General features: G+C 45.1%; 1 protein-coding gene across 3 annotated transcripts in view; it reads left to right on the forward strand.

Moving 5' to 3' along the window:
• The window catches only part of TRAF7 (TNF receptor associated factor 7), a 932,052-nt gene that overhangs the window by 804,992 nt on the left and 104,089 nt on the right, over window positions 1-22,971 (forward strand). For all 3 annotated transcript variants that reach the window (XM_069647334.1, XM_069647335.1, XM_069647336.1), the window contains one exon: window positions 13,702-13,833. In XM_069647334.1, the coding sequence (XP_069503435.1) occupies window positions 13,702-13,833 (132 nt within the window). The remainder of the gene's footprint in view (window positions 1-13,701; window positions 13,834-22,971) is intronic.

The raw sequence follows: 22,971 nt of genomic DNA on the forward strand, positions 1-22,971 counted from the left end.
TCAAAAGTACTTACCTGCTTCAGAATATTTGTGTGTTCTCTTGTTTTATTCTGAAATCTCTTTACTCATCTCAGTATTGCTCTAAATATACCAGTGATAAATTAATGTCCACAGTGTCCTAGCTGTTTAAGTCACCTGAGGGTGTAGGAAGTGTCTGTGTGCCAACCCAAATGGGTACTTGCTGATTTAGAGAAACCAAGAGTGTGTATTTTGAAGCACCACACACCGTGGGTAATAATAAGCAGCGCTCAGATACCTGAGGGTTTGTAGCGCTATATAAAAGCCTAATTATTATTATTATTATTATTAATTATTATTATTATTATTATTATTATTATTATTATTATTATTATTATTATTAATTATTATTTAAGTGTATTTGTGTGTTACTATTATATTCCCCCTTCTGAAAAAGGCTTATTCAAACTGACTGTTAAAAAAATTAATAATGGTTTAATCAAGAAACCTTGAGTGTAAGTGTTTATTTGGATACTTGTCACTGTGAATCTCTGCTTAACTCCCCTACTGCTCACATTGACCCCTCTTGAGATGAGCCTGGCTGCTCAGCCACACTACCAAAGGTTGGGATCCTATTGCCAGGAGGCAAAGGTTGTTGTAGTGCACCCAAAGGGTACTGCTCCAAATCTTGCCTAACAGACGTACAGGCAGAAAAGACGTCTGGATTCAGGGAGAGCATAAAAGGAGTGCAGGTGGGAAAATGGCTCCCGAGTGAGCTTGCTAGAAGGTGTAAGAAGGAGGAGGAATGGCACAGATAGCCTTGCAGGGGGCCGTTGAGAGAAAAGTGGGTGAGAAAGTTTTGGAGTGGAAAAGAGGTAGTTGAAAAAGGTGAAATGCCTCTCAGGGGCAGAGAGGAGAATAGACAATGTAGGCAGAAGACTGGTAAGGAGGAAAACAGGGCAGTACATGCTAAAGAGAGAAATCATAAAGATTATAAAGAACACCTCTGCATAGAGGAGAGACTCGAGAGGGGTGAAAAGCCAGACTCTCCCAGGTGACAAGAGAAGCTGGAAGGGTAAGTGCAGTTGGCTAGTTCATGCAGGGTTTGGAGGAGGAAAGGGGATAGATGTAAAGGGGAAGGAGTACAGCAAGCTGATAAAGGCGGTAGAGAAAGGTCCTACAAAAGAAAGCACCTGTTCTGTCTTTGCTGGCAACGGCTTTGGCATTCGTCTGCCAGTGTTCCGGAGCACAGTCGATTTGACATCTACTCGACATGTCCATAACACCGAAGACCTGTGTTAAGCATTATGCTGTCTGTGGGGCAAAAATGTCCATTACAGACTTACACTGTGTCTGTCCATGGTGTCTGGGGATAGGCCAAAAAGAGGGTGACTGTGGCTTATGCCAGTTCATGACAGTCCAGGCCTTGCAGGAAAGGAAGGGGAAGCTTGAAGCAGGTAAGCCCTCTCCCAAATCCCCCTTCATTACCCCATCCAAAGGCAAATTGTCCTTCGACTCGAGGGATGTGTCCCCGAGAAAAAGCGTCCTAAACACCAGACACGGTACAGATCTAGGTCATATCGCTCGTCGTCGTAGTTCCATTAGGCAAGTGTGGTTTTGAGGAACGTAACTCACACATGAAACAAGCCTGTACCCTACATGTCCTGCAGGTGGGGAAGGACCTCCTGAAGAGATCTTTGCGTATGAATTACATTAAGGGCAAGGGAAACCGGACTATAGCGACGACGACAGAAAGTCTCAAAGCAACCACAAAAGACATACAGGGCACAATTTAAAACCTCATTGGCTGTCAGTGACCTTCGTATGACTTCCAGAAGGTGACCCCCAAGGAAGTGAAGGACAAACTACGGCCATCAAGCAAGCTGAAATTGCTCCTTTTAGTTTCTTTTTTTAAGTTCCCCACCCTTTTAACTCCTCCACCATAAGCCCTGAATCCATTTGTATTGTAAAATAAACTGGATTGAAACCCATTTCGTGGGTGTCAAGTGGTTTACCATGTCAGCTAGTAGCTTGAGAGAAAGGAAAGATATCCTGAAGAAAGTAGAGACGCTTTGGAATGGACAACGAAGTGTGCAGTGGCATTAGAAAAGAGAGGCACCTTGCACAGTTTTGTGAAATCTGCAGGAAGAACTGAGAAAGTTGTTTAGGACAGATGGTATTAGGGGAAGGATGGTGAGTAGAACCTTGAAGGAGGGGATTCACAAGGCAATAGTATAGGTAATGTATTGTGAACAAATGTATGAGACCTTTCAAGTACTCTAGTCATTTCTCCGTTATATTTGACTCGCATTACTGGTCAAAAATTGCTATTTTAAATGAACTCAGGCATGCAGCTGGCCTTATTGAAGCAAGCATCATTGAACTTATACCATCAGAATACAGTTCTGCTGGGCAAATTTGCCTCTGGTCATTACTTGGTGGTGGGTCATTATAACAAGCAATAACACCTATTGTAGTCTATACATTTATTTGCACATGGTGGTAATAGCCATAATGGTTTTTGAGTTGTGGTGAAGTAAAACATGTTAGGTTAATTGTGAATAAAGCACACAAAATGTGTTATTAAATTAAATGTGGGTTTAGTTTGGAATATTTAAATGTTTTGTTTGTCTTTAACAGGTAAGCATTTTAATTGTAAGCTTGGTTGAACTGGAATGGTTTTAGCAGGAGCTTGCATTTGATGCAATGTTAGAGTGAACAGATTTGTTTATTAAAAAAGTGAAAGAATAGTTGCATGTTTCAGCTTTCTTTCGATTGGATTGTGTCCTCCCACGTATTCCTCATCTTTGATATATCCAGGTCTGCTTGCAGCTTGCTTTCCATTTTATTTTCAGAGTTGAGTTGAGCATTGTGAGGCATCGAGTCATGGCCCTCTATGGCCTCCATAGCATCCTCTATCGTGACGTTGACGCTGGTATATGAAGCATGCAGAGTGACCGTTACCTCAGTTTGGCTTTTTCCGCATATTAGCATGCTCCGGAGCAATCTCCTCAGCCAAATTTTTCGATTACGTTTCACCTCAGAACAAAGTCGATTTGACATCTACTCGACATGTCCATAACACCGAAGAGCCGAGTTAAGCATTGTGCTGACTGTGGGGCAAAAATGTCCATTACAGACTTACACTGTGTCTGTCCGTGGTGTCAGGGGATAGGCCACAAAGAAGGCGACTGTGGCTTGTGCCAGTTCATGACAGTCAAGGCCTTGCAGGAAAGGAAGGGGAAGCTTGAAGCAGGTAAGCCCTCTCCCAAATCCATCTTCATTACCTCAACGCCATCGGAGCATCATGTGCATTTAAAGCCTTTAAAAACTTCAACTGACTCAACAAAGTCTTACAAACCTTAACCTAGATAAGATTTCTTTAGGTCTATGGGTTCCATCTTGGAGGAGGAGGAGGAAGAAGACCAAGCTCCATATGGGTATGAATTTGGAACATCCAATGTCCCAGAGGAGCTTATATCTCAAGAGTCAAAAATGCTAAATCTTGTAAAGACACTAAATGTAACCAGCAGTTGGATGACATGTCCTGAAACTGACTTTGGGAACCAAGGGGTGGCTGGTTATTCATATCCATCATATAGGTCAGTAATCAGTAAGGTCTCCGAATATCTGGGGTGGTCAAAACCTGCTGCAATTTTGGAAACAGACAACCTTACTGATATATTGGATAGTGCACCAGTAAAAGAAGCAGTATTACTATTTCACACCGCTTTGAGAGTAAGAATAATGGAAAATTAGCTGAAGCCAGATTCTGTTACTCCAATTAACAAGCTGCTGACAAACAAATACAGGACAGCGTCTATAGAGCATCCCTTTCTCAACAGGGATCCAACACCAGAAAACCTAGTGGTTCAGGCTGTGACAGTATCTTCTAGGTAATCGGCTTACCCTTCCACTCCTGCTGACAAGGACAATACAAATGTTGATGCATTAGGAAAGAGAATGTTCAGTGCAGGTAGCATGGCACTGAAGTCTGCCAATGTTACAAGTGCATTTGTAAAGTACACAAACACCCTTTGGGGTGTGGCTGCCCTAGCAGCAGACCATGTACCGAAAGCAGAAGAGAGGGATATGTTTTTAAACCTAATCCAGGATGCCATGAGGCAATTATTTCAATCTAGTCTGGGTACTGTGGATTCTGTGAATAGATCCATGGCTGTCAGTACTGTTTTGAGACGTATGGCATGGCTGAGGAGGTCCGGGTTTTCGTCAGATGTCCAAGCATGTTTGCTGGACATGCCCTTCGATGGGGCTCATCTTTCTGGTGAGAAAGCGGTCAACAGTTTGGAGAAGCTGAAAGCTTCAAGGGCAGCAGCTACGTTTTTAGGGGCAGCAATCGGGCAACAAGTGCAATCCTCCGGACAAGGGTGGAGAGGATGCCCTTTTCGTTTCAATTCTTCCATCTCAGAGTTCAGTTCTCACAAAGGGATCAGTGAAGGGCTCCTCATGGAGCCTGAGGCAGATGGGGTAGAACAACCTGTGTAATACCCTCTGAATTGCCCTCAGCTGCAACTGGAGCAGCAAAATGACTCTCTCATCCACAGTTCTGCGGTAGGAGGCAGATGTCGCAACATCTGTGGAGTTGGCAAAGCATACCTTCAGATGCATGGGTGCTACAAACTGTAGCCTACGGTTACTGCCTCCCATTCCTAAAGAACCCCCTGGATTGTCCCCCAAGAGCCAGATCTACCTTGGTTCCAGATCTGCTCCTCCAACATGAGATTCTCATCCTTTTGGAGAAAGGTGCAATAGAGCTAGTACCTGCAGCGCAGAGAAACCAGGGGTGGTACTCTCCCTATTTCCCAATCCCCAAGAAGGACAGAGGAATGCGACCCATCTTGGGCTTGAGATGCTTGAACAAGTTCCTCAGGAAGGAGAAGTTCAACATGGCAACTCTTTTGCATATCCTTTAGGCCTTTCGACTCCAGGATTGGTTGGTGTCATTCGACCTTCAGGATGCTTACTTTCATGTGCCCATCCAACAGAAGCACAGAAAGTACCTGTTGTTCCTGGTTGGCGGTTCTCATTATCAGTTTTGGGTTCTGCCATTCGTACTCACCTCTGCTCTGAGGGTCTTCACTAAGCTTATGGCAGTGGTGGCAGCAAATATAAGGACGGAGTGGATTCACGTGTACCCCAATCTTTACTGCTGGTTGATCAGGGTTTGTTATCCAGAACAGTCTGAGTCACTGCAGTCAAACTTCACTTCCTCCATGAGCTGGGCTTCTCCCTGAACTTCAGGAAGACCCACTTGTCTCCTTCTCAAAAGATTCAATTGCTTGGAGCAGTCCTGGATTCAGCCTTGGGAACAGCTTTGCCACCCAAGTTGAGGGCTGAATATATCTCCAAGATGGTCCAAAAATGTTAAAGTGCCTTACATCTCCCTGCCTTCGACTTCCTAAGGTTGCTCGGCCACATGGCATCCTGCATATTTCTGGTGCCAGCATTGGTCGAAGTGTACGAAAAGAATTAGTGGAACTATGTTCCCTGCTACCCGGCACCCACTCCCCACAAACCCCATTAGCACGCCCCCTCCCACACAGAATACAAACTCCCAAACACATGCACCCGCTTTTTAAAGGAACGTTTAGTGTAGTGCACTGAAAGTGCAAGTTTCAACTTCTTCCTACACTTTTATTTGAAAAGGAAACCATTCTGGAACGGTTTCATTTTAAAATAAAAGTATAGGAACAGTAAAACTTAATTTAAAAAAAGTAGAGGAGCACCACTCCCAACCGCTCACGCTCCCTTCGACCACTGGGTGCCAGAAGCCTTTCTGAGAATAAGATCCCTTCAGTGAACTCTTAGATCCCAATTGTCCCAGTTCTATCACAGAATGACGAACCTTCTCCAGGTCCCGACAAGGGTCGCCCAGGATCTCCTGTGGTGGACCTGCCAAGAGAATGTAATGAGAGGACCACCTTTTTGGCAACCATGGCCGGGGATGTGACAAACCCCTCCCTCAGCGGATGGGGGTGGGGGGCGCACATGAAGGGACTTTCAGTAAGCAGACACTGGTCTCATTCGAAGTTCAGACTCCATATCAACCTTTTGGAGCTGAGGGCAATCGGACTAGGGCTGATGGCCTTCCTGCCCTCAACACGGGGAAAAAGTGTCCTGATAATGACAGACAATACAGTGGCCATGCACTACCTCAACAAAAGAGGGGGAGTAGGGTCACTTCCCCTGTGCAGAGAGGCAATGCGGCTCTGGTTCTGGGCACTGAGACAAGGAATCACTTTTCTGGCAGTTCATCTAGCTGGAAAAGAAAACACGGCGGCGGACGCTGTGAGCAAGCAGAGCATGATCTCCCACGAGTGGGAACTAGCTCAGGAAGTCCTTCCAAGAGATCTTCACCCTTTGGGGAACCCCTCAAGTGGATCTGTTCGCAACCAGTTTCAACAGGTAGTGCAAACTTTTCTACTCCATGGAATTTCCCCAAAGAGGAGCTCTAGGAGACATGTTTGTGGTGGACTGGGATTTTCCATGCCTGTACGTCTTTCCTCAGTCCGTGTCATTCCTCATGTCATCAAGAGGTTGAGGAAGTTTGGGAAGACCATGATCCTCATTGCTCCAGATTGGGCCTGGAGGACGTGGTACATAGACAGTCTTGAAATGGCCATCTGCCCTCCAATTCGTCTTCCCCAAGAGAGGACCTACTCTTGCAAGAGGGAGGTCGCATTCTTCACCCAAAAATCAGGACTCTCAAACATCACGCCTTGTGCTTGAAAGGGTGAGATACAAGGATTGGGACCTTCCGGAAGATGTGATGGAGGTGTTACTTTTGGCTAGAAGACCAGCAACTGAATCCCATACCGCTGCCGTTGCAAACAAGTCTTGCAGCAGGTGCAGGGAAAAGAAATGTTATCCCTTTTACATGCAAACTTCCCACTGTCCAATCTTTGTTGCTCCACTTGACCCACTTGAGGTTGCAAGTGGCCACAGTCAAGGGCTTCTTGGCGGCAATGTTAATTTTTAAGAGATCCCCTGATGAGGGATCATACTTAAAGGTGCTGATTGTGAAACCATTTCTTAAGGGTCTAACAAATGTGTTCCAATCTACTCCTTTTATCGTACCAACATGGGACTTGAATTTATGGGAGCTCCTTTCGAGCCTTTACATTTGTGTCCATTGAGGATGCATACAATCAAGACAGCCTTTTTAGTGGCTATCACGTCTGCCCACAGGGTAAGTGAGCTACAAGCCTTGTCTTCAAAATCACCTTTCACGTCCTTTTTCAAGGACAAAGTAGTTTTATGTGTTCATCTTTTCTTCCGAAAGTAGTGTCGAAATATCACAATGTATAGTCTTACTGACTTTTTATCTTCCTCCTCACCCATCAAAAGAGGAGAGACTCCATCGTCTGGATCCCAAAAGGATGTTAAGTTACTATATTTCACGGACAGCAAATGTTCGTCAGGATGACCAACCTTTTGTTACATACGCTGGACAGAAATTGGGTTTAGCAGTCACAAAGCAACCAATTTCCGGATGTATATTCGTGTGTAAAACAGAATGCTACTCTCTGGCAGCGAAAGATTCACCGATCATTTGAGGGCTTATTCCACTAGAGGGGTGGCGGCTTCCTCCGCTCTAGAAAGGAGAGTGTCAGTACAGGACATGTGCAGATCTGCAACTTAGTTGTCCCTTCATACTGTCAGAGGATTTTACTGCATAGACTCTGTCCGCAGAGGAGGCCACATTTGAAAAAGCTGTCCCCCATCAAATTAACAAATAGAAATTCTTAGCACCAACCTCCTCATACAGACTGCTATGGGAGTGTATCAAAGATGAGGAATACGTGGGAGGAACATCCAGTCAAAAGAACGTTACCACGGGTAAGTAAGGCTGTCAGTACTGCAAAACTGCGTTTCCCGTCTTACAATGCAGTGCAATGGGGTTATTTTTATATCACCCCAGGCTAACACACAGATGATTTTTGGTTACCTTTAATGTGCCTAAGACAAGCTGGTGGCAACAGTTGCATTTTTACTAGTTTCCAATACTTTTCTTTAGCCCTACCGTGGTTGGCTACTAACTGTGGCTAGTGTCCCAACATGGCCTTACCTCAGGTTTTTGCTTGTTCTTTTGACAATCTTGTTCTGTGACCTTCTTCCTGTCCTGCCAGCTCAGGAAATTCATTTTTAAGGTCATGCAATTGCCCTGGAAAGCCTTGGTTTTCACAGGTAGGTGTGTGTGTGTGTGTCTGTCTGTCTGTCTGTCTGTCTGTGTTCGTTCATTCCCAGGAAGTGGGCCGGGACGGTCTGGTCCCAATCCACATACTGGTGACTGAATTTCTGGTGTGCATGATTGCATGAGACCCACAGTGGTCCTTGATTGGACCACGGGGCAGAACCTGTCATGGGAGGGCTGAGTCTGAGCACTCACCTGACTTTGAATAAGAAGAGGAGTCCTACAGCCATGCTCCAGAGATCCTGGAAGAAATCCTGCAAGGAGCCAAGTATCCTGCATTGCTGAATACGAGTAAAGAGACTGTGGACCCGTCCAAAGAAGGCCTGGCGACCAACTTCTGCTGCTGTCCTGGAAAAGCCCTGTCTGGCAAGAGATCTTTTGAATCATTCATTGCAGCTTTGACCCTGGGAGTGGAGGAAACATCCATTCCAAACATATGCTTGGTGTAGTGCGAACCAGAGCCTTTGGAAGTGCCCCATAGCCAATTTGTGGCTGAACGAGGTTTGGGCTAACGCACTGCAGACGTCGCTATTACATGTTGATGCTAAAAAATTTGGGGATTGACAGTTTGTGCTATTGGACGACTCCTTGCCAAAGTTCGTGGTGCCAGCATCGAGGGGACATGAGATAGGAGGCAAAGTCCTATTGTGACAAGAGTGCCCCCTGTGTCGCCGCAAATCAGTGGCCAAAAAAGCTTTCCTGCATCCAATCCTGTGCTAAGAGGGGCCCTGCATTCTGTTCTTCTGCAAAGACCTTGAACCAGCAACAGTCGCCGACCGGAGAAGTGCTTGAATCTGTAATACCTGGGCATCAAGGACCGGAGCTGCTGGTGGGAAACGCGACCTTTGACCTTCTGGTGACCGGCCAAGTCCTAAGAAGAATCAGAGTTCAGGCAGTGAGTTACTGTGGTACTTACCTGAACACTATATCCCCCTTTTTAAAAGCTTGCAAACTTTTATAACAGTTTAACTTTCAACTGCTTGCTCGAGCAAGTATTCTGAAAGTCGGGAACAGTTTTATTGACTGCAACAGATTATCCTCTAACTCTGGGAACAATTACCAGGTCCCTAGTTTTTTCCCCGCTTCACAAGTGTCCTTGGAACTTGGCTGAACTTTTGAGCATAAGGCCCCGTTCAACATAGGGCTGGATTCTGAAGTTATAGTTTTGTGATTCCTGGGACCTGATGGTGTTATACGACTTACTTACCTTCTCTTTCAGGTATTGTGTAGTATTTCTGGAATTATTGCACTGTCTACGTGGCTGTATATATGTGTTTTATATTAGTTTGTGTGATAGTAACTGCCTACATATAGTCATTTTTCATTGTGTGTGTTTGCCCATATGATACATGTTATTTTTATACTTCCTTGTCTAAGGGTTATTCCTGTCTGCTTACCTTTTGGACTGTTAGGGAAATTTATCATTGTTATGCTTCATCCCCGCTCCTAATGAGACCCCCAGCAGGTTTTGCTGGACTTCTGGACTTTTTCTTTCAATCCTGAATGAGTGGTGCCTTTTTCTTCTCATTCATTCTTGTGGGCTCTGTCTTTTGGAACTCTATTCTTTGTATTATACCTGTACTATAGAGTCTGTCTGCTCCATATCTCTTAAAGGCATCTGTGTTTTTACTACTACAGCCCATAGCTCCTTATGGGCAGTGTTGCTGGGGACCTTGAGGGTCCTCCTTTAAGATTATTTTTCTGTAGCCTTAAGAAACTACAGTTCTTAGTGATACTTGGTATCTCTCCCAAAACTCTATAGTCTGAGAGATTAGCACATGGCACACAGCACCTTAAGTGGAGTGCCAAAGGGATACCTAGTATCCCCCTTCTCTCTGCTCCTGTGACTTTTTAGTCACATAGACAAATACCAGTCAGTCAGTCAGAAAAGTTTATTTCGGATTCAAAAATCCATAAAACACCTAAGTCCAAGCAATACATACAATTAATAAAACCCTTCCCTTAAGAACATCCACAACAACCACATTATGCATCTGCAAAAACAGTCCCATAATAAAATACCAAATAAAATACAATATAAACTGCTGTTAACGCAACAATATCAAACCTACAATTTGAATACCCTTCCCAATGTAGTTAATCGGGGGAGTCAACAACACTCCTCGCCCTGTAACCTCAATAACCCTTTTCTAAAATACATTGCTCTTTTCAAAAAGGTAAGTAAAGCCATGCAACCAAAACAGAGTCTGCACTTAAAAGAAATGAAATAGCCTCTCTGTTATGCCGAATCTTAGTTTCCTTAAGGACTGGAATTATTGTCGCTCTCTCTATCTCTATGTACCCTGGGCAAAATAGTAACAAATGCACCAAATTTTCAGTAATGTACCCACACACCGGACAAACAGCAGTATCCGGATATCCTTTCCAATTCACTGTGTTCCCCCGCAAACGGAGACAATCGAACCTTGCCCTATTGATTAGCCACCAATCTTTTTTATACGAACCCCGAATTAAGTAGGGTTGACTCGCCAAAGGCTGACTAATGATTGCATGCAATTTAACAGTGTCATTTTCATACTCTAAAAGTATTCTCTTCCTGGCAAACACTTCTCCCAAAAAAGATTTATAACCATTCACCTCTGTTTTAGTTAAAAGGGCAGCTGGAGGAAAAAGAATATTTAAATTGGCCTCTTCTAGGGCTTTATCTATATAATCAAGCAATGGAATTCTTTGCCACCCCATTCTCCCCAATACAGATATAATAATAAAATGGCAAAGAGAGGCATGTACATTTGGCCACATCCGGACCCAGAAGAGTATTGGGGCCAACGCCCACTGATCTTCCCAAAATTCCAGACCCATTTCTTTGTGGATAGAAATACTCGCTGAAGAATTAGGGAGTCCCAGAAGGCTCCTGAAAAATTGGTTCTCCTTGACTTGTACCTCATCCGCCTTCTGGAAACCCCACAAAGGTGCCCCATATAGTGAAACTGCCTTTGCTTGTGCTACATATATCTTGGCTACAACATCAAGCGGTTGACCCTCGCTGCGGGACATAAAACGAAAAATGCCCCCTATTTGTTGGCTCAATTTAGCCGATAGTTTGATTAGATGCGACTTCCCAGTGAGAGCTTCCGAAAATCTAATCCCTAGGTAATCAAAAACCTTAACCCTGGGGATGACTTCTCCATCACATATAATGGGTTGCATTCATGCGGGACGTTTTCTACCCACACAGGACATTACAGACGATTTTTTCGAGTTGATCTTTAAACCCAAATTGCTCATAAAGCCTGCATATGCATTAATCAAACACCTACTTATGGCTGGTGGCAGTGGACGTGCTCTACCAACTATTGTGTATTCTTTATACCGCAGGCTATGTCCATAGCCTTGGTAGTGCACAATATGGGCACCCAAGTACCAACTTGGGGCCTCCCTTTTTTGTTCGCCATTATTAGCATGGTTGTTGTTTGTTAGCCCTTCTTCTACCATTCTGAGAGAGGGAGGTCTGTGTGTGTGTTTTGCCTTTGGCAGGAACCAGTAGGTATCCCGGCCGAGGCTCTAGAGTGTAAGGGCAGGCAGGAAGCAGGGGAGGAGTTTTCCACCCACCTGTCCTTTGTCTGCCGGAGTGCCTGACTAGGTCCAGCTCCCGCAGGGGGTCTGGCTGTCCTGATTGGGCAGCCAAAGGCCCCTTTCTTTAAAATGCTGAGAAAGATTGCAGAGGAGTTTGTGCTGGAACTGTATAAAAGGTGAGGCTTTTGGAGTGAGTAGCAAATCGACCAATGGATACAGAAGTAACCGAAGAAGAAATCGGCCAGAGACGCCTGCAGACCCTTTGCAACACTGTGAAATGACCACGGCTGTCGTGACCCCTTTTTCTATGCAACAGAGGAGCCCCGAAGAAGATTCCTCCTTCCCTTTGGCTGGTGGGAACAAGCAGTCCCAAGATGAACTTTGAAACAAGCCATCCCCTGAGGTCGTAGGAGCTTCCAGAGCTCTTGAACCCAATACCAGGAGACCTGCTGCCCATTCAAGTGCATCGTCATGGAAATGTTGAATACATCCAAATCTTTGCTGAATCCATAAGGACACTCCAGAGATCCGATCCAACTCGCCCAGACCCCCTCACCGCAGTGTGGGACTGCAGGAAGCGAAGAAGATTGACCGGGCAATCCGTGTCCTTTGTTGGTGCTGAAGAAAAGGCGCCAATACTGCAGAGTGAACCAAGAAGTTGCTGAAAGTCGTGCCTAAGGTCCTCCCCTGCTACTGAGAGATCCCGTCCATTGTCCTGCCTTCAGTCACCAGACCAAGGAATCCGGAGGTCGGGTCCAGAGCTGCAACATCGCACAGCATCCAGCAAAAACATTTTCTTCTAACCTAAGGTACTGTATGGGAAAAGGTGTTGTTAACCCGATTCCAAGAAGTCGCTCCAGAGCGTTGGAGTGCCTGTAGAGGTGTTCAGGGCAACCCCCTCTTACCTCTGACCCAAGCCGCTGTTGGTGTCCCCTTCTCAAGTCTGTTTTAAGGTCGGCTTTGTTAGTTAACTTGCTGATTGAATAACTCTAGACACTGGAACCAATCCACAGGAGCTCTTCATAATTCGCTGTTTGTCAAGACTTCTAGTCTTCTCCGAACTGCCTTTAGCAAGGGTTGCATTTTTTGGACTTAAAAGACTTACTAGGCGAAGAAACCGTCTCTAGAACCTTGAACTAAGCTCATGTTGCACTGTATAAACCGTTGAAAAACCTATGAGTGCGCAATAACCGATAATACGATAACATTGTCTTTTCCCTTTCTAAAGTTGCTACAAATGTAACCGTGAACAAACACAAAAGCGAAAGTGCCCTTTGAAGTGTATTATCAAGTACTCTTAAATGTTCTAGTATACACATATGACATATTTAAGGTGATTCTGGTGCAAATATAATAAATATATACTTTGTATATAACTATGTGTAAGTGCTTCTTTTTAGTGCCTGTCTAGCTAACATTCAGTGTACTTACCTACAGCTCACATCTTCCTCTTAAGTTAAGCATGACTGCTCTGCCAGTCTAACAAAGTCCTGAGCTAGTACAGACCAGAGTTGGGTAACTACAGACCACTGGGATAGCTTACTAAAGTCATACTGCCAGTAGGACTTTAGGAAAGCTCCCCTACCCATGGACTCATTGTAGACCCCTTACCAAGCTCACCCTTCCTGAGACTTCGCCTTGACCACTCGCCTTACTACCTTGAACAAGTTTACTATAGCTCCCAGAGTTATCCTTGTCCCAATCATAGGGTAGTCTCCTATACATCTGTCCACCAGGTCCGAGTATAGAAAACCAATTCTAACAGTCAGCAATGAAGTCAATGCAAGTAGTTGACTGCATTCCTTACATTTTGATTGGCTGAGAGGAGGTCAGTAATGATTTTCATGTACCGGTATAGTATAAGAAGAGTGGGCTCATTAGTGAATTAGTGATGTGAACACCAGGTGTGCTGCTTGTTACTGTGAATGTTCCCTGATGAGGCTTGCTCAAAACCTTGCATAGTCATTTCCTAATCTGTCCTTGAATTGTAGGTCTGGGACATTGAGTCGAAGGAGCAGGTGCGCACCTTAACCGGCCACGTGGGCACAGTTTATGCCTTGGCTGTCATATCGACGCCAGACCAAACCAAAGTTTTCAGTGCCTCATACGACCGTTCACTTAGGGTAAGTTTAATGTTTCTTGTGTGTGCAGACTGTGGTACTTTGACATTTACTAAGGTGTTGCATTTCAGGGCTGCAGCCAGATAGGAGGTGATCAAATGGACAGAACAGGTAGTATGCGTCATTAGGACTACAGTCTCATTTCAGCAATCTCAGTCTAAATGAATTGTTCTATCGTGGTGTTGAAATCCAGAAGGTCAGAGAAGCAGGAAGTATCGTACCAGCAAGGAGCAAACTCGGAGCAGTGACACTCTACAAGACCATTTGAAACATCCATTACTTGGTCAGAGTTTTTAAGAGCTGTAAGAAGAACCTGGTTTACATGGTGCTTTGAACATTAAATCAGTGTACCAGGAAACCAGATTTTGGTTTTGGTACAGTCTGCACCTTAATAAATGTTCCATTTATTAGATCCTTTCATCCACATTTTGGTCTCGGTTGTAAAACCTTTTTCTTCATGTGTCCGTGTGAAGGATAGTACCTGAAAGTGGTGTCTGAAGCAAACAGTAGCTTTAATAACGTCCCAACCTGCTGGCCAGCCAAGACCCATTCACGCCAAAGCCCTTTTTTGCATACATGTAGAGATGTATTCCTATTTTATGTGGCGTCTTTTATTCTGGTCATGCCCAATTTGTTAACCTATTCCTATGTATTTTCCTTAGCACAGGATTCTTAGAACAATCATAAAATATCAGGCAGTGGCATAGTGTTGATACTATACTCAAATTGGGAATGTTTTACTTTCCGATCACACACAAAATAAATGATAACATTGGCAATTGACTCCTCAGTGAAGAAATTACCCAATTGACATATCAGCATTGCCCTGCTATGGATACAAACAATTGACAATATCCCAAGAGACAATGCCCTCATTACAACACCGGCACTAAACCATGGCGATATTAGCGCCATGGTTGGTGCCGTGTTGTAACGAGTCCGCCATGGTGAAATGGGGAAATATCGCCCCATTCCAAGGTTGGCAGGGCGGTATTTCCTCATTTCACCATGGCCCTTCCCCATTCCCATTTTTGCCCCACAGGGCTCAATGGGAATGGGGAAGGCGACAATTACGGTACAGCGAATTGCAGTACCGTAATTGCCTGCGAGGTCCCTTTGCGGGTCCCTACTTTAACGGCTGGTCCAGACCAGCCGTTTAGGTCGGGTCCCGCAAAGGTACCTCGTAGTAAGGCGCTAAGTGGTTAACGGCGCCGCAGCCTTTTACGGCACCGTTAACCACTTAGCGACTGGGTCGTAATGAGGCCCAATATCTTGAACACACACACACACAAACAACACAGAGTCAGCCAGGTGATTGAAATTTGAACAGCAAACAATAAGGTTTAACATTAATATTTTTGTACAAATAATAGTCGAATTATGATTGGCACCGATCATCTTTTTACTTGTTCTTTAGACAATTTATAAAGCTTGAAGACTTAAATACTGTCTCAGAAAAACCTGCTCCTGGTGAAGAGTTGGACCTGAAACGCGTTGAGCTAACTTTATCTATTTGTTATTGCTTATTAAATTCAGATATGTATGAAGAATTTGTCACTCGTACCTTTGACCAATTTCATGTAATAATTGAAATGTTTTGAACATGTTTAAGTTTTGACTGATTTGGGTCAGTATTAATGGTGTGCAGGGGACAGGAGTGTCCACTACTTTAGGACACTATACTTGTTTTTTGTCATAACAGCAGCTGTCATGAATAGCCGGATTCGACCCTTCTGGACTTCGTGGTCCATGATGCACCGCGGCATAAACACTGCAACTCATCCAAGATGGCGGCCAAGTCAGAACCGCTGCGGTCTAGCCTTTGCGTGCAGTCTCCAGCTTCCTAGGAAACGGCACGCCCCGAGGCTCAGCGCATCTCAACTCTACCCCTACGAGTTACTAGACGTTGTTCGAGTTCGCTCTCTGCGATATTGTGAATTCTATCTTCCTTCTTTGTTCCTGGAACCCCCACCCCTCCAATCCTTACCTTCTGATACCTTCCTTCCTGGATTCATTGACATTGTTCCTGGAAATCAAATGCTAACGGCTTGCCAGCCGGCTTCCACGCTGGAACCTGAGGACTCGCGTTCCAGCCTGTACAAGTCACGGTCGGTGAAAAAGAAAAAAACCTCATCCCGGAAGAACACAAGCAGGGAGAAAAAGATGAGAAAGAAAGAAGCTTGTGACAGATTGAGACGCCTAGAACCAGATACGGAAACAGATATGGAAGCGGCAGTCCAAGACCTCATGCGAGGTATGCAAGAATTAACTAGTGAGGTTCAAAATCTCAAAACCGAAAATGCAGCTTTAAAACAGCTGGTCTTATCCCGGGATTCCGCAGTCAAAGAAAGCATTCTGGTAGGAGGTGTTGTGGCCAAGTATGATGGATCTTCTAGGTCCCTGTGATCATTCCTAAATTCATGCTTAGTGCACTTCACTTTCAAACCCTACTATTTTTCTACACCACCAGCAAAGGTCGGATTCATGATATCGCACTTAACGGGCAATGCCTTAACCTGGGCAACTCTCTTAGTTAATTTGGGAGATCAGCTTTTGGATGCCTACGAAGGATTTGTGGATGCCCTAAAAGCCATGTTCGATCGACCAGAGCTTGTCTACAGTGCACAAGAAAGACTTCTTCAATTTAAACAAGGGAGTCAGGATATGCTCACTTATGTGACTAGCTTCAAGCAGCTAGCTAAAGAAGCAGATTGGTCACAAGAAGCCAGTTTCACTCTCTTCAGAAGGGGTTTAAATGATGAAGTAAAGGACGAGCTAGCCAGAGTAGCACGTCCAGGAACCTTCCAGGCCCTTATGGACCTTTCCTTGCAGATAGAGTTTAGGATCCAGGAGAGAAAGGCTGAGAAAAGAAAGGTGAAAACATTCCCAAAGACAACTACTGAATACCCAAGTAGCAAAGAGACCGCTGCTCCATGTACCCTGGATCCAGAACCCATGCAACTCGGCGCCTTCAGCGGTCCAATTTCTCCTCAAGAAAGGCTCCATAGAATCGATGCGGGACTCTGCATGTACTATGCCTCTGACAAACATCTAGTTAGAGAATGTCCTATAGCACCACACTGGCGTTCGGGAAACGCCAGCTCCCGATCCTAAACGGAGCACAGCTTCGGGAGAAAGATGCCTGCTCCGCATCCATTCCTTCCTTGAATACTCCGGGACAGAATACCTTAGTGATTCTACAAACTGTCCTGACGTCCACCGAGAATGAATCTTTTCCCATCCTGGCTCTCGTGGACTGTGGTGCCATGGGGATTTTCATTGATCACGAATGGGCCACCACTCATAACATCCCTAGAGAGCTCAAAGAAGTGATACAACCCGTGGAAGGAATCGACGATAGACGATTGTCTTTAGGCCCCATTACTCACCAAACAAAAGAATTACAACTGTCAATAAACAACCACCAGGAAAGGATACGATTTGACATCGTAAAGGTTGCCCAATATCCCATGGTTTTAGACATGCCCTGGTTACAGAAGCACAACTCATACATCAATTGGGCAGCAGGTTCCTTGTTCCTTGGCTCAGAGTTTTGTATGTCCCACTGTCTATGTCAGGACACATCCCGGATTCCTCCAATAAACTCCCAGAACCACAAACCATCCCCCTTAAGCGTGTCCAACATTATCCATGTACCGGAATCATACCAAACATACTCTGTGTTTTCAAAAGATATTGTTCAAGCTTATCCACCCCACAGACCTGAGGACTGCGCCATAGAAAGTGAGTCCTCTGCCGTGATTCCATTTGGGAGAATGTTCATATTATCCGAACCTGAAAAGCGGGCTCTACGTGATTACCTTTATACCAACTTGGCAAATGGAACTATCCGGCCTTCAAAGTCTCCCGCCGGTGCCTCCTTGTTTTTTGTTCCCAAGAAAAACACAAAAGAGGTACGACCCTGTTTGGATTACTGTGGTCTTATCCAATGTACCCTCAAGGACCGCTATCCATTACCACTCATTTCTGATATTTTGGAAGCCGTGCGAGGAGCTGTTATTTTCACCAAGCTCGACCTTAGGGGTGCTTAGCATCTCATTCGAATTAAGGAAGGTGATGAATGGAAGACAGCCTTTAGAACCCCTTTTGGCCACTTCGAGTATTTGGTCATGCCTTCGGTCTTGCCAACGCTCCCGTGGTATTTCAACGATTCATGGACAGGGTCTTCTCGGATATGTCGTTCCTTTTTGTTATCGTATACCTGGATGATATACTGATTTATTCTAAAGATCCCCAGATTCATCAAGAGCATGTTAAGGCAGTTCTGCAAAGATTACGTGAAAACAAACTCCTGGCCAAGCCTGAAAAGTGTCTGCTCAGACCGTTAATCACCTTGGATTTGTGCTCATCCCTAATGGAATAGGAATGGATCCGGGCAAGAGAGAGTCCATACTTTCGTGGCCTGCGCCTACCACTGTGAAACAGATACAATCCTTCCTAGGACTTGCACATTTTTACAGAAAATGTATTCTGACATTTTCTGAAATTGTACATCCCATCGTGGCACTTCTAAAGAAGGATACATCGTTTATTTGATCTACAGAGCAAGAGAAGGCTTTTCAACAACTGAAACGAAAATTCACTGAAGGTCCTATCCTGGCCCAACCCGATACAGATCGAACCTTCCTGGTGGAAACAGATGCTTCTGACTATGCCATTGGGGCAGTCTTAAAACAAGAATTGGAGGACAAGATGGAACATCCTATTGCCTACCTATCCCGCACCTTGACGCCAAGTGAATGCCATTATTCCGTCCTGGAAAAGGAGCTACTGGCCATCCGACAAGCATTCACTGACTGGCGTCATTTACTCCTGGGAGCTAAATATCCAGTGCAAGTACGTACAGATCATCGAAACTTGCAAGTACTACAATCCCTGGAATGCAGAAACAGTTGCCAGGCCCGTTGGGCCCTCTTTTTCGCTCAGTACCAGTTTCAAATTAACCACCTTCCTGGAATCAATAACATCGTCGCAGATGCCTTATCCAGACGTCCTGACTACGAATCTGTCGAGGTCAGGGCCTTTCCCAAGATGTTTCCTAAAACCGTGTTTGTGGCACAAGCTAAATTTCTCCTGGAAGACATCCATGCTCATACCCCTTCCTCTGATCTCTGGGAAGAATACACCCAGAACAATCAATGGAACTTGAACACAAAGGATGGTTATCTCTTCAAGGACAAATGACTAGTCATCCCTACACAAGAACTGAGAGATAAAATCATGAATCTCTCTCATGACACCTTTCATTCAGGACATCGAGGCATTACCACTACCCTTCATCTCATACAGAGGCAATTCTGGTGGGCAAGAATTATTACTGACATAAAAACCTACATCCAATCCTGTGCTGTGTGCAATCAAAGCAAACATGACAATAGAAAACCTGCCGGTCTTCTGCATCAACCTACATTACCGACACGTCCTTTGGAGATCATCGCCACAGATTTTATTATGGAATTTACCCCATCCCAGGGATATACAACTATAATGGTTACCACTGACTTGTTTACCCATACACCACATTTCACACCGCTGTTTAAATTACCCTCCTCACTTGAACTTGCTGGGATATTTATCAAACACATAATTAGGCTCCATGGATTACCTTCCAAGATCATCTCTGATAGAGGTCCTCAGTATATTTCCCAGTTCTGGGAACAACTATGCCAAATACTAGGCATTCAGCGGGCATTGTCTTCAGGTTACCATCCCCAAACCAACGGGATCACAGAAAGAGTCAACCAGACTCTTGAACAGTATCTCCGCTGTTTTGCGAGCAAGGTCCAGGATGATTGGTCGCTATTGATTCCTGTAGCCGAACTCGCTCACAACAATTCAGACCATTCGGCCATAAGACAAGTCCATTCTTCTGCAGTCAAGGATTCCATCCTTCAGTTTTAACATCAGTTTTACCACATCCAACCCTGGTCCCTGCACTGGATTCCTGGATTGAAACTTTGGTAAACGTTCACAGGGATGCTAAGGAACATCTGGAAAAGGCCAGGGTAGATGTTAAACCATATGCAGATGCCAAGAGGAGACCTAGCCCTTCTTATTCAATAGGGGATGAAGTCTGGCTATGCTCCAAACTCCTTCCTCGACATCTACGGCCCAATAAACTGGCTCCCAAGTATTACGGAACTTTCACCATCAAAGAAATCACTAACCCAGTAGCATATCGACTTCAGCTCCCAGAATCCTGAAAAAGAATTCATCCGGTCTTTCACACCTCCTTATTGAAGCCATATGTACAATCCAATCAGACTATTCCTAGACCTAATCCTGTGCTCATCAATGATCAGGTTGAATTGGAAGTCTCCAGGATATGTGATTCCAGATATAGACGAGGCCAACTACAATATTTGGTAGAGTGGAAAGGTTACCCCCCGCCCCCCAGCGAGCGTACATGGGAACCAGTCTCTAACATGAATGCTCCTCGTCTACTGCAGAGGTTTCATCGAATACACCCGAGCAAACCAGGTGGGTCCAGGCTCAGGAGGAGGCATACTGTCATGAATAGTCGGATTCGACCCTTCTGGACTTTGTGGTCCATGATGCACCGCGGCATAAACACTGCAACTCATCCAAGATGGCCGACGAGTCAGAACCATTGCGGTCTAGCCTTTGCGTGCAGTCGCCAGCTTCCTAGAAAACCAGCACGCCCCAGCTCCGCCCGTCTCAACTCTACCCCTACGAGTTACTAGGCGTTGTTAGAGTTCGCTCTCTGCGCTATTGTGAATTCTATCTTCCTTCTTTGTTACTGGAACCCCCAACCCTCTAATCCTTACCTTCTGATACTTTCCTTCCTGGATTCATTGACATTGTTCCTGGAAATCGAACGCTATCGGCTTGGCAGCCGGCTTCCACGCTGGAACCCGAGGACTCGCGTTCCAGCCTGTACAAGTCACGGTCGGTGAAAAAGAAAGAAACCTCATCTCGGAAGAACACAAGCAAGGAGAAAAAGGTGAGAAAGAAAGAAGCTTGTGACAGCAGCTTTGTGTGCCAGAGTTCCATATCTCTCCCCGCACCCTAAACTTATTTATATAACCTTGTAACATTCATCTTAAGATCACACATTTTTCAACTGAAATAGGTGTGTGTACTACAGAATTACTTTATGGAAACAAACAATTTACCGAACATCTTAGGTCCTGCAAAAATTGTTTTTTGATCGGAAAATGCATACTGTACAGGGAAGGCCATTTAGGCATGTCGGAGAGGTTACTTAAAAGGATTGACTTGCAAACACCTCAATGCTTGAAATAATAAAATCAAGTCTATGGAGATCAGGGGTAAGACGAGCAGAGGCGTGTCCAGGGGGTGGCCTGGGGTGGCACGTGCTACCCCTGGAATCTGATTGACCACTCTAGGTGCCACCCCATTATCCTAAACTATGATCATTATCTGTGTGGGCGCTTGTACTTCATGCCACCCCTGTATAGATCAGTGCCCAACTTGGGCCACCACAGTCAAAAGGCTCTGGACACGCCACTGAGGACAAGAGGGGAACTAGACATTAAAATATAGTTGAAATATTTATATGGGATCCCTATTGCCAACATAAATGACGCCATTGTATTTCTACACTTCCGGAACACAATATTATAAAAATACAAAAGTACACATTGCAGTTAATGAAGGTTCCAAATGTGGGGAAGGGAGGGTGGGAGCTGGGATAGTTCCAAAACTCTGACAGAGGCCACCAAAAATGTAGATGCACTTTAGAAGCAAATACCAATTGTTAGGGAGAATTTTCATGAATGTGCAAATTCTCTTCACCTTAGAGGCATCCAGCAACTTTGCTGGATTTTTTAGGACTTGATTTTTTACCTGGAAAGAGTGAGCCTTTTTTCCCCACTCTTTCATGTATTTTGATGTGTGTTTTTCACTTGTGTTCTTTGATTATGGGTTTTAGAGAACTCCATAGGCATCATCTTTTCATGTGTGTTACACAGCACCCTCAGAGCAGTGACATGTCTTTTAGACTTCCCAAAGGTTTAGATACCTTCTCAGGGAAAAACTACTGTTTCCCAGAGAATGTAAAGTGAAATTGACTTTACTAGTCTTTCCAAATTCCTAGACCCAGCACACACCATCTTACAATGGAATGCTGGAGGGGTTACATAGTATCCCCTGTATCTAAATACTCATGTAGGAGTCAAATGCTACCCTTTCCTATTTAAAAGGCTGGTGGCAGTGGTTTTACAACGAGCTACCATGATTTTTCCCGACCGCGAACACCAGTAGCTAAAAATCACAGGAGTCATGTTTTTCAAGATGGTGCCTTAAGCCCCTTTGTTTAAACAGGTCCCGGTCTTCTTTTTTCGCCATTTATTTTTGGAAGGTCCTTCTAGTGTTTGTCTCTGTGCACCAAACCAGGTTTGGTCCCTTTGTTCGTGTGCCTTTGGTTGGCTTCAGGACTGAAGACCGCCTCTGGCGTCTGAGTGTCTGGGGTGGGCAGGAAGTGAGGGAGGTGCCCGAAACTCCCTGTGCTTAGTAACCTCGGAGACCCAAATGCACTCTGGCTTGATTGGCTGGCTGACTGTCCGGCAAGGACAGCCAACCTGCTGGATGAGTGATAGCTAGGTTGGAATGAAAGGGAGAATTTGAGGGGATTGGGTCCTCCAACGTATTCCATATCTATGACAGGTAATCACCACAGCTGTGCTGCTTCGGAAAATTTCCTGCGTCGATGACGTCGATACGCTGTCCTCGAGGGCCTCCGTCGAGCCGACGTCACCAGATGTTCCAAGTAGGACGCACAACGCCCTCAGCCTCAGTTCCGTTTTTTTCTGCAAATGTGTTCGCTTCGGAGATCTTGGCGCGCCTCGGTTCTTCTGAGTTATATTCTATCGGTCTTCGACCTTGTTCGTATTGTGAAGATACATCATGTCTTTGTCTTCTACCCCACCGCTGGGTTTCAAGAAGTGTCAGGACTGCGGTTCCAAGATGTCACTGACGGGACCCGCACAACGCTTGCCTCTGGTGCCTCGGTGAGGACCACGCCACGGATGATTGTGACGATTGGCAGTCGTTAACATCGAAGGCCTTGCGGGAGCGGAAGAAGAAGCTTTCTGTCGGTAGGGTGTCCAAGCCCCGAAAGTCAAAATCCGCTTGGCT

Source organism: Ambystoma mexicanum, chromosome 2q, assembly GCF_040938575.1.
Source record: "Ambystoma mexicanum isolate Mex_15411 chromosome 2q, UKY_AmexF1_1, whole genome shotgun sequence".
Lineage (NCBI taxonomy): Eukaryota > Metazoa > Chordata > Amphibia > Caudata > Ambystomatidae > Ambystoma > Ambystoma mexicanum.